We start from the raw sequence: 12,296 nt of genomic DNA on the forward strand, positions 1-12,296 counted from the left end.
GTATTTCCAAATAACAAGATCAATCAGGTTCTGAAGTATATTTGTTTTCCAGCAACCATGCACTCTAGTTTTACTGATATGACTAAGCTGTATATCTGAAGCCTACTCATTGACTAAATAAAGTAATAATTTTTAAGTTGAAATCTCTCAGCACATTTCTAAGCTGAAAAAAAACAGAAAGTGACTAGAAAAATTTACAAGGTACTCAGAACAAAGAAAAAATAATTTATTAATTCATATTACAAGTTATCCACAGCTAGAGGGTGTAGGTATCCTGGGTGGTTTATTTTTTTTTGAAGCAGGATATGCTCTAGCTGTGCCACATTATTCACATATAAACAGCTATGTATGATAATCAAATATATGCAGTGGAGTAGAATTTTTAGATGTAGACCAAGGGAAAAAAAAAAGGCAACACAAAAAGTACTAAACCTTCTAGACCTCTATAGAGTAAATTAAAGCACTTAGTGAAAGGAAATACCGGCATATGAGGTCTTTGAATTTCAAATATCCTACAAAAAGTTATTAAGAAGAGACAGCACTGCTGAGAAAAAGACAAAACACAACCATATTTCTTGGTATATCCCTTACAATTGCAAAAGGGTTAGTCATTACATTAGCTTAGACTCAGATATTTTTCCATTTTTAGTGCCTTATGATTATTACAGGTTTTTAAACTCCCAAAGAAGACCGCAACACGTATGAAGAAGCTGCTTGCATTTCAGTTTTATCTTTCTAGCTCTCTGTCAATCCAAGAGCAAATACTGGGCCTTACCTTGCATGAACCTTTGTGGCTTTACTGTATGCTTAAGCCTGCATTGTTATAAACTGTGCACATGAAGACTGGCATTTGCACCTTCAACAGATTTGCTTCCTAAATTCCTAACATCTATCCTGAAGCTCAGAGTTTTGCAAAATAGTTTTCTACTTGCTGATCAAAACCCTGAGCAGAATATTTCTTTAGTGTATTTAAGGGAACCAATGAATACTCCTCTGCAAAACTCCTGGGAACATCATCATTTGTAACGCTTCCCTGGGAGCTGGATGTCCCAGTGTCCCTGATGGTGCCATCATTGCCTTCATCCATTGAGATTAATTCGTTTCTCATCCAGTAGATCAAGCCATCTTCCTCACCTAGAAGGTGGTGTTGCAACAGATGTTTTCTAGAAGGATGACCTGCTGCTGAGCAGGTCAGCGCAGTACAGTCTCTGATCCAGCATCGAGCAGGTTCTTGCTGCTGCCAGTAGCTGGCAGACCTAGCCAGCATTCCCATAATGTCTCCATCTTCTGTCAGTTCAGGAGTCCTAGGGAGCCCCAAAGAGCCTTTACCATTGCAGCGCACACTGGTAAATGGGGCACGACTCCTAAATCTGTAAACTGCAGATGAAAACAAAAACAAATCAAGCAGAACAAACCAATTAAAGATCCAAAGCCAAGAAAAAACTTTTGTCCCACTGTTTTCTACAACACTTAATCACTAACTACTTTATAGGTCCCTCATACCATTCCCACCCCCCTTACCTTTGAGTAGGTAGATTGGTTACCACAAGTCTAATGTCATTTGTCCAAAGTCAGAGAGTCAAATCTTGAGAAACTAAATGGCATATTGCAGTCCATTCCAGTGGTTTCTACCTTCATGAAACCAACCTTTCCTGTCTTTCTAGTAAGGGCAGAGAAATCTCCGATAAGCTAGACCTAGAACTAAACGTATGGACCATGGTCATAACGCTCTTAGGATTTCAATGTTCCCCAATTCTATCCAAACCATCACAACAGTCCTGCAATCCACTTTGCTTGCTAACTTCAACCAAGCCTTAAACCAGAAGACTAGAGCCATTAAAAAAAAAAAAAACACAAAAAAAACCCAACAAAATCTTGGAGGAAGGTAAAACCTAGCTACAACTCGCTCAAGCATACTAGAGGACTCTTCATCAGGGACTGTAATGATAGGACAAGTGGTAATGGGTTCAAACTTAAACAGGGCAGATATAAGCTAGATATAGGGAAGAAATTCTTCACTGCAAGAGTGGTGAGGCACTGGCACAGGCTGCCCAAGGAAGCTGTGAAAGTTCCATGGCAGGGGGTTGGAACTAGATGATCATAAGTTCCTTTCCAACCCTAACCATTCTATGATTTTGCTTTAAATTCAATAGCTCAAATTATTTAATTTATTCCTGATGCTTTCCAACCCCTCTGCCCAATACAGCAATTCTTGTTTTCTGTTTCTTTATGGCCTTTCTCTCAGAGATACTCCCTTTCGCTATTTCTGACCTTGAAATATTCCTAGACAATCTTTACCTACTCCTTACAAAATTCCCAGCTGTGCCGTTTGAAAGGCATTTGTGTTACACAGTGAAGCCTGCTCCAGGCATAGAAAGGTAGTTGGGAGTCCTTCATAAGTCAGCCAAAATGATTATTACCTTGTGAGAGCTCCATGCCTATATGATACATCTGCACTTCAGGAGGACTTCTTGCATATACAAACTGGCTGCAAGCTCTAGAAGCAAACTGCCTACCAGTTATAACAAAGGCATTTGAAGCAACTTTGACTTGCAGTTCTGCTACAGAGAAGCCTTTAGTCTCTTCAGGACAAGAAATATCAGACCACTAGGAAACCACTGTGCTGCTGCTTCTATAACTCCACTTCACAGGGGGTAGGTGCAAACCCAATACGTCCTGCACTCCATTTGGTCTTAGTGAGCTGTAGAGCTAATCTGCACAGTGAGAGGCTGGGAAGTAACTCAACTAAGAGTGCAGGCAGACAGCTTTAACTCCAAGCAGTGATGTTATGTAAAGAGTGCCTTGACTCAAGTTTTGAAGCCAGACATACTTTACAAAAAAAAAAAAAAAAGAAGGAATTCTAAAACAAGTAGTCTAAGATCATATTTTTCTGTTTGCTTCACAAATAGGAATCTTTAGGCCCTGAAGAAAGATCCACAACAAGAAATGTAAAGATACAAGATAACATTCTATAGGAGTCAGAGAACAGCAGCTCTGAAAACAAGGTAACAAAGCAGCTGTAGAAGTGTCACCTGCAGGTCTTTTACTTTTGAGCCCTTATTTCAAGGATATTGCATATGCACATGTGAACAAAATACATAAGAAGTTCAGTTTCAGTAGTCCCCATCTGCAACCAAAATGAAGTTAAACCCACTTTCCTCCTGACCCAATACTACTGCCCCGTTCTTGTTGATCACCTTGCAAGACCCTGGTTTGGCCTCCTCTTGGCAGCTCTGAAGTTGCCTGTTTACACCTTCTTCTCTGGTATCTAGTTAGCTGCGGTCTACCACGCTGCTGGTTTTGGCTGGCTGCTGCAGTATCCTCTTCCCCACGGGAATGGAAAGCTCTTAGTTTGTCCCAGTGAACCATTTTATGAGGATCCACCTAAAACCTAAGAGTAAAAGTTAATGAACAGAGGAAAAGTCAGGAAGCTATTGGTCTTAGAAAACAATAGAACACAGGTTCTAAGAACTATAAAAGTCAGGTTTGCCTCGTATCCTATGGAGCAAAAGGGAAGCCACGCAAGGGTAAATTAACACCAACGATTCTTCCTAGGCATGACAAGAATTTACCTTACAGCTTAGCTCTACTCCCTCATAAAAGAGTATCCTTTCCTTATTCCTAAGTAAGAATACAAAGATAACTCCACTAACATGGGGAGGTAGAAAAGACTAGCAGTATAAGAAGTAAATGAACCACTGGAGGAGGAGCTAACACAGCATCTTCCTGTTTGTAATCAGCAAAGCCTTTCCAGGCCTAATGAAGTTGAGAAGAGAATCCACAAAAGCTGTGTATGGTGTTTGAGTCTTAGTGTAGTGCATCATAGCAAAGCCTCTTTGGTCCTCAAAGAGGCAAAGGAGAAGGAAGGGTAAATCTTTGTCTTTGCTGAGATATGTTCAGCACTGTAGTAAGAGGGTGGCAGGATAAATAGTTTTGCTTCTTTGTAATATATTTTATGATATTGTTTTCTAAGGTTTTCTTTCAGTCTCACTCTGTGCAAGCGTCTGCCGCAGTAACTGGAGTAGCTGCTTTTTCTTCTCTTCCAAATAGCCCTATATTCCAGATCTGGTGAAAATACAGTCTTTCTTCTAGATTATCTGACCCTTGTACAGCCCCCCTCAGGTCCAACTAGCTTGTAGATTTTCACTAGCTTAAGTGTTAAGCTTCTTCTAGCACTTTGTAAAATTCTACTGAGACTCTTTCACAATTCCTTGAGGACCATGACTCATAATCAAAAAAAAAAACCCCAGGCCTACAGTGGAGAGGAGGCAAATGTTTTTTTGCACTGCATTCTGTGTCCTAGGTGCTTTTCCCTTCAGAAAAGGCAGCTCTGAAAGAAAGGACTAAACCAAAGAAAGACTTGTATGATTTTCCTAAGCAAATGTCACTTTGTGTTTGAAAAAACAGGATTGCTAATGTCTGTGAATGGCAGCTTGTCTGTCTGCAGACCCACAGACTAAGAGATAGTCCAAAGTGGATGCATGTGGGTACAAGTTCTACAAGCACTGAAAGCTTGATGAATTTTTTGTGGACATGGGCTGTTTTGGTAATTATGATTCTAATCATCACCTTAAAACAAAACAATGCTAAGCCCTGGGTTAGAAACACAACTGCGTTGGTAAATCTTGTGTTTTCTCCTTGTCATATTTCAGAAGCAGCTAATTGAATGCAGACTTACTAAATGACTAGCACCAGACCACAGTAATCTCTCTTAGTTTCTGGGCTCTGCTATGTACGTGTTCAGCAATAAAATGCTTCTTTCCCTCGTGATCTGTCAAAGGCAAGGGCATTGTATCGTAAGTTACTGCTGGGGGAGGTGGGGGTGGGCAAGGAATGGTGGCCCAGAAGTTGAGGTGGGCGAAGGCTTGATGATCCAGCTCATATGACCTAATAGACTGTGTCACTGCCTTTGGGAAATACAAGCCTCCTGACACATGCCCTTGGCTGGAAGGTCAGAATAAAAAAGACCAAGCTCAGAAAATGAAGCCCTCCAGCTGAGAAAAATAATCCAACCATGGATTGGCAAAAGATTTATTTTTCCCCAACTTCTTTTTCTTTTCTTTTTTTCTTTTTTTTTTTTTCATTTTTAGACTTGATGTGTTGTTGTAGTGCACTTCACATCTGATTAAATTAGTCACATTGCATTATGCCATATCAAATGTGACATGTTGCAATGGTATGTGAACAGCATATAAAGATGAGCTGGCATCACAGAGCTACTAACCTGCTTCTGACTCACTGGTGTGTTAGCAGCAGGTAAGGGAGGCAAAGGTCCAAATCTTTCCTTGTTATTAAGTCATGCTTTTGCAGCTGGTCAGTATCTTCTTGTATAGTTACTTACCTTTGTATCAAATTAATAATCAGCTACTCCAAGAAACTCCTAACTACCTTTCTTGAAACACCCCACCCACCTGCTTGTGATAACACAGAAGGAAGTAGGTGATTAGGATTCAGCCCATCCCTTACAAGCATACTAAATAAACTAACTAAAACAAGACTAGCAAGATGTAGAGCATGTAGATAATTGTAGCAGACACAGAACAGGGTAGAGGCATCATGCTATTCCTTACATATGCATGGTGAGTATTATTCTTGGGACAGCAGGAATCAAACATCAGGAAACCCTAAATTGTAGCTCACTAAGCACCTCCTGTTAGTATTTTATCAGCACAATTCTTGTGGGGCTCTGCAAGGAATTAAGCTACTACACCCATGTAGAGCACAGAGAAAGCATTAGTATGATATGTCACCTTACTTGGGGTAAATGCCTCCCCTCCCATCTCACACACCTTCTCCCCATGTGAACACATAGATAAATGGATTAGAGAAAATCTGTGCTAATTTGATCTGAACTAGAATGCTACAAATGCACAGCCCAATTTGTATTCGCTGTGGACTTGATGTATTATCTGAGATTCTTGCAGGATACCTGGAAAGAGACAAGAACAGTTTCAGGAAGAAGATTTGTTGAACTATCTAACTGCCAAAGAGCCTCTAGCACATTGCTTTTTTATGTTCCCTAGAAGTCAATAACAGTAGCCAATATATTGCAAATAATAGAGCCTTCCTATGAAAGGACTACCTAAGAAGTCAGTAAAGCCATACGGTTGGATAATTCACACTAAAAAACCAGGAAGGGGAAGTTCAGAAGAGGTGAGGGTCTCTGTATTGTTGTATCCACACGTGAAGCTGAAGAAGTAGGTTGGCATAGCTGGGAGACTGCAGTAACTCAGTTTCAGAGAGTCTGGTTGTAATGCACATGCTCATTACCTTGTGTTCCCCAAAGAAGTCCTGTTCTTTTCTGTGGTTCTTTTGTAACATTCATCTTTCTTGTTCTGGAAAGGAATGGACAGGTTTTGACAACTTTCGTGGTACATATCTCACAGTGGAAGTCCTATCGCCTCTGGTATCTGGGCACTGTGTTGTCAGATGAGTACACAGTTAGCATATAGCTGTGAGCAGAGTAGTGTGCAGGTTACATTAATTAAAGTTGTTTTCAGTTTTTTAATCACAACTTACTTAATGTTTGATTTGCAGACACTGTCGTATCCAAAAGTGTTCAATCCAAACATGAATCCAGATTCATGTACTGAATTTCATGATGGCATTGTTTAGGATTCTTTTCCTCCCAGTTTCCAGTGTTAACGGAGGCCAGATACCCCAGTAAGGGTGTTTGTGCATGTGTGTGTGTAAGTCATGGTTCTTAATGACAAATTTGTTGGACTAACTAAAATGTGAGTTTGGCCCAAGAGCACCGCTCTACAGTTATGAACAAGCTAACATACCAGAGTGCCTAAACCCATAGACCTTATAGAAAAAAACCAGCATAGGGGCTCTCCAAGGAGCTGAGCCCATGAAGCAATTCTAGACCCACTCTCCTTTGAAAGCTTTTAAAAGAAAGCTGTAACTGACATGGATATGTTTCCCTTTATTTTTCCCATTCCCTATACCTGGCTAGTTTTGAATCTTTTCCAGTGTGTGGTCCAGAAAGGGAGGACCAGTCCCACTCATAGTTTGCCCTGGCTTCCCTTTTCTGTTTGTCTTTCTATGGTTCCTCTTTCTTCTCATTCAAATTCATACATATTTAGCAGATGAAATGAATAGCAAAAGGCAACTGTGTTGTAATTAATGCACATATGTAAAACCAGTGCCCGCATAGCTGACCTTTCCATTTGTCTAAATTTGGCTGGGTATAAAAGAAACTTCCAACACAATTTTCCATTGGTAATGACGTGTTTATGACTGTACTGAACTGCAACACCTATTTCTATTTTCTGATGGATAAATAGAGTAAGGAGGATGGTGATCACCAAACCAGCTCTGGATCTGAGGTAACCCCGTGCAGTACATATCCAGAAGTTTGAATTAGTTCCAGGGTAACTAAGTTGTGCTGTCAACACTCCCTGGATTCAGCTGCTTGAGTAGTCCCTATTCTGGACTTTGGAAATTTGAAAGAAATGCATGAATGCTCAGTCATACACTCACACTTGCAGCACGTCTGATGGGAAGCAAAGGACTGATGTTCGAAGCAGGCTGACAGGGACATGTTCACAAAAGAGAATCTTTGGAGGAAGAAAGAGATTTCATATAACAGTATTTGTGGATTTAGAAAATACTGTTACAAGCTCCCTGTGAAGGTCAAGGTCCAGTTTAAGGCTGATAACAGGGGAGCAACCTGGAGCTGCAAAGCAGTGCTTCTGCAACCTGCTCTCTAGCTCAGACATGAGCTTCCTCCAAACCATACAGAGCTTGCACTGGAGCCATGCACAGTAAAAAAAAAGGCACCACAAGCTGGACAGCATAGATCAGATAGGTCCTGAATTAGAAACACTCCTGCCATGGAAGAACTTTCTTACCATATGGCATCATCAAAACGGAATGCCTCCCTACTTACCCCTCTACTGGGTATATCCCTGGATGGAATAAATCGCATATAACAGCCTAGGCAGACCTTTCCTGAGGCTTAGGAAGTGGGATGGTACATGAGTGGACTACCAGGACTTTGGCTGGTCATGACTCCACAAGAACCTGGTGTTTGAGTGGCTGCAGTTTGTTTTGGACTTGCTATAATTTACACCAGAGATGATACTGGCCCCAATCCAGGCCAAGATCTGTGAGGAGCACAGCCGAGACACAGCCTCTCTGATTCTCCTGGCTCATGAGACACATCCAGCCAGTAAAAATGGGGAAATCTGACACTGCACCAGCAGTTAAGCTAGGATTTTAACTGCCATTCAACCATTTGATTTGTCTAGAGACCTGGTATGCATATCTCAGCAGTGGGGAAAACAGAGGAAATACAATTTAACACTGAAGTCACTGGAGTAGAAAAGCTGTGACATCACCCTCCCTCTTCACCCACTTGCTTTAGTCTGACAAGAAAGGAGCTTCCAAAGGGCTTCCAGGAACGTATTTGTGCATGTGGACATGACAGTCACAGCATGGCCATTGACACAACAGGAGGTGTGAGTGGCTCCAGGCACCAACAAACTTTGTGCTGCAGAGGCACATATTGGGGGACACATCAGGGAGCAGAAGCCTCTGCCTTCGTAGGAAGAGTGGGAGGTAAATAAAAAAAACAGTGAATTAAGACTACTATTGCTGCTGTAAAAACATAGGGAAACTAATGTTTGGTCATACCTGAGTTGAGAAAGCACGGACACCGCTGGAGGGCTGGGCTGAATGAGGAGGAGAAGGAGGGAATTGGAATTAAGCCTAGCTCATATGAGGCCACAAAACTAGGTGTGCATGCATCTTGGTCTTCCTACAGCCAAGAAATAAGGAGAGTGGCTCCTCCAGGAGCCCTTTCAAGACCACTGAGATGTGAAGGGTTTGTCTTTCTGCCCTGGGTTCATGGAGACCCCAGAGGCACCACACTAGTGATTTGGGCAATTTGAGTGAATGCAGACCTTTGAGCTGAGACACGTTAGCAAGTTTCTGCAGAGCAACAGGGGACTATTAGAAAATAAACTTGGTGAATTTATGCTTCAGAAAGGCACCCAGATGTCTCCCTGTGTACTGCTAGTGCTCATCCCTCTGGTACTCATCCCTCTTGGAGCTGCCTGCTGTTACACAAGCCCATGGAAGTCCCTTTAAGGACAAGTAAGGGCTAGTACCTGCCGTTTAGGGGCAAGAAAGCAGAAGCAAGGGGAGGCAAGGATGGCACAGGGCCACAGGGTGGGCCAGAGATGGGTTAAAGATTGGGATTGACTATTTGTTTATTCCTACTCCTTAATTGCAGACTCTGTTTCGAAGCTGTCATTCAGAACAGAAACAAGGAAGGCAGATGCTTTGCATATGGGGGAAGATGCCTGAGGGGTTACCTTCAGCTCCCTAGAGATGCCATTTGTGAAACAAGCATGGTTAAGTGTATGATTTCTTTTGTAGCTGCTAACATCTAATCTGAGGAGACCCCAGGAGTGCTCCTAAACTCCCACAGCCAGGTGCTTGCCCCAGCTGTGCCCATGGGACACATCATGCTCCAGCTCCCACAGGAAAGAAATCTGGGAGTGTGTGAACCTAAAGCTAGAAAGGAGCTAAATTCTGGCACAAGGTCTCAGCATCTTGACACATCCTCTTCCCCAGGAAAGATGGAGGGAAGGAAACCTGTCTCAGACGGCATTTTCTTGGTGTTTAGTGGAGCTTCTTTATGCTGCTGCTGAAGCCTGGCAGCTCCTCATCTGTTATTTTACACTTCATAGCCATGCATCTAACAGCTTTGCTGGTAGATATTCAGCCAACATGTAAGGACATTTTTCAGTTATTCCCAGCTAGGCATCAAAACAGAGCTTAAGATAATCTGGTAGCTACTGAATTTGCATATATACAGGCTTTAATTTCAAGTGAGATGCACTTTGTGTGAACTCTGTAGCTCCTCCACAACATTTTCAATTAATATCTGTTCACTGGTTTTAATAGGTTTCTCCTATAGTGTTTACAACACTGTATGGACTCTCTTTTTTTACTAATTACCACATCTTTAAATTCCTTTGAATAAAGATTTTCATTGTCTGGTGAGCAATACTTTGATTTATCAAGCTTTTAGATCCAATAATTTGGGGGAGGAGTCATATGTTCATTAACAAATAATCTTTAATATTCTGTCCTCTTGTAGTAAGGCAATGCAGCAAGTCTTCCACTATGTCATTTTTAAAAGCTGCAGTTTTATCTGTGCTTTCATTTTAATAGTGCCATTTCACTTTATGTGGGGAAACAGGGATAACTAATTTTGTCAGAGTTGGTGGTTCAGAGGGCTACATCTTCACTCCAAACCTGATTCTGCTTACAAGTAATACACAGAACCATGAAAACTGATGTTGCCTTTGTCCCAGGAGACTGAGCACCGATTTGTGATGAAAGTGATCATAGAATCATAGAGTGGTTTGGGTTGGAAGGGACCTTAAAGATCAACTAGTGACAACCCCCCTGCCATGTGCAAGGACACCTCCCACTAGACCAAGTTGCTCATAGTCCCGTCCAACCTGGCCTTGAACACTGCCAGGGATGGGACAGCCACAGCTTCTCTGGGCAGCCTCTTCCAGTGCCTCACCACCCTCACTGTAAAGAGCTTCTTTCTTGTATCTAATTTAAATCTACCCTGTAAAAATGATCTTTGCATGAAGCCTACAGGAAAACAAAACAAAACACGATAGAATCCCGTACCACCTACCACATCTTGTGACACCAGAATTGCTGAAGAATTTGAGACCTGGTCTTCATACTAGAAAAAATACAGTCTTCACAGAAATAATGCATTGAAGCTGATGCCTTCAAACCAGAGCTCCACACCACCATAGTTACAGAGGAAAACTACACCAGGTTTTTCTCACAGGCATCCTTACTATTGACCACACCTCTGATTTTCTCAAAGCACGCTTGAGTATCCTTCTCAGAGTGCTAGCTTCTGGACTCCTGTCATCAGCCATGGACATCTGACTCTTTTTATTTCCTCACTTCAGCACCTCTGTGCTATGGTAAAAATATTACCCAAAAGAAGAGTCTATCAAAGTAGATAGCATGGATATTTGTAAGAGGAGACCTTCGCTTTAAGGAGTAATAAAAGCTTCATTAAAAAAAAGCACGACCAGCATCTGATTTAGCAGCCTTTGAACTCATCAGCCTGAGCGTAGAAGTTCACAGTGCATAGATATTTTTTCAGGTGGACACCATTGACACTTGGGGGTCATATTTTTCAGATTTGCTTTGCTATCATAACACCAAGAGGTTTCTTTTTAAACCAAGGGAAAATAAAGCTGACACTCCACAGAGAGAGAAGGGACAATCAGTCTCTTCTAATCCTGTGGGCGCTCTTGAGTTCAAATCCTGCAACATGGTGAATTCAGAATCTTCAGGAACAGATTTGAGTATCAATATCCACTAGTGAGTTTATCACTACTAGGTAAATTGAAATAGATTCTGGGAAAAAAATTCTGGTTTTCAGTGCACTAAGTGTTAGAGTGCTAGCACACAAAAGTAAAAAAAGCAGCCACAACACACACTAGCTAACACTTTTTCATTGTTTTATTTCTATAGTGAAATTTACTTCCCCACGTGGAAAAATAAAGCAAATAGTAATATAGCTCCCTAAATATACTTTCCATAATGACCTTATAATAAGCAAAGCTGGTGGCCTCACGTGTTATACAGTTCTATTAAAAAAAGTAAGTGCCTGCTTATTAAGTTGTCATACCCAGACATTTCTGCTGAAGTTCTCAGTGCCAGGTGTTTACCCAAGCTGGCTGGGTTTAAAAATCTTTGCCAAATATTTTCAGCTATTTCCTAAACTACATTAGCAAACCAGCGAGGCTATTGTTCTTCCCAAATTTAAAATTCTGGTAGTTTGATCTTTGAGAGTTTTGAAGGCCTTATGCTCCAAAACAGGGACCTGTTATTTGGCAGGATGTGACCTGTTCAATGGGAGGTGGTTTACCATGCAAACCCTTCAAAACACGGTGAAGCACCAAACTTTTGAAGTGTTAGATTTTAACAGTTTTGTGTCTCAAGGTCTGGTCCCCACTAGGCATGGAAGATCAACCAGGACTTTCTCAAAGTCTGCAAATTTCTGGCAAGGATGGGTTGTGTCTGGATAAAGGCTCGATGCAAGCTCCTAGGATCTGTTTCTTGTGTTCACAGTGAACTCCCACCAAGGCACTGGCAGGCTGCCTCCGCTACGGTTGTTCTTATGGCACGTTTGGTTTTTTGTCCTCTTGGGAATACCAGAGCACTCAGAGCTGTTGAGGACACCAATAACAGCAGTCCTTCCAACAGATGCAGTGCTTTGTGGAATATTTGTGTAC

General features: G+C 41.6%; 1 protein-coding gene across 1 annotated transcript; it reads right to left on the reverse strand.

Moving 5' to 3' along the window:
- Positions 1 to 357: 357 nt before the first annotated feature.
- LOC134171156 (uncharacterized) lies at positions 358 to 3,694 on the reverse strand. Its single transcript, XM_062633139.1, has 3 exons — positions 3,573 to 3,694; positions 3,198 to 3,391; positions 358 to 1,377 (listed from the first exon to the last, which is right to left on the reverse strand). Exons 2-3 carry the CDS (start codon positions 3,367 to 3,369, stop codon positions 902 to 904), a joined length of 648 nt encoding a protein of 215 aa, XP_062489123.1. The 5' UTR covers positions 3,370 to 3,391; positions 3,573 to 3,694; the 3' UTR covers positions 358 to 901.
- Between the last annotated feature and the right edge of the window lie 8,602 nt (positions 3,695 to 12,296).

The sequence above is a fragment of the Pezoporus occidentalis genome, unplaced genomic scaffold (genome assembly GCF_034315485.1).
Source record: "Pezoporus occidentalis ecotype Australia unplaced genomic scaffold, CSIRO_AGI_Poc_V1 ctg4, whole genome shotgun sequence".
Taxonomy (NCBI): Eukaryota; Metazoa; Chordata; class Aves; order Psittaciformes; family Psittacidae; genus Pezoporus; species Pezoporus occidentalis.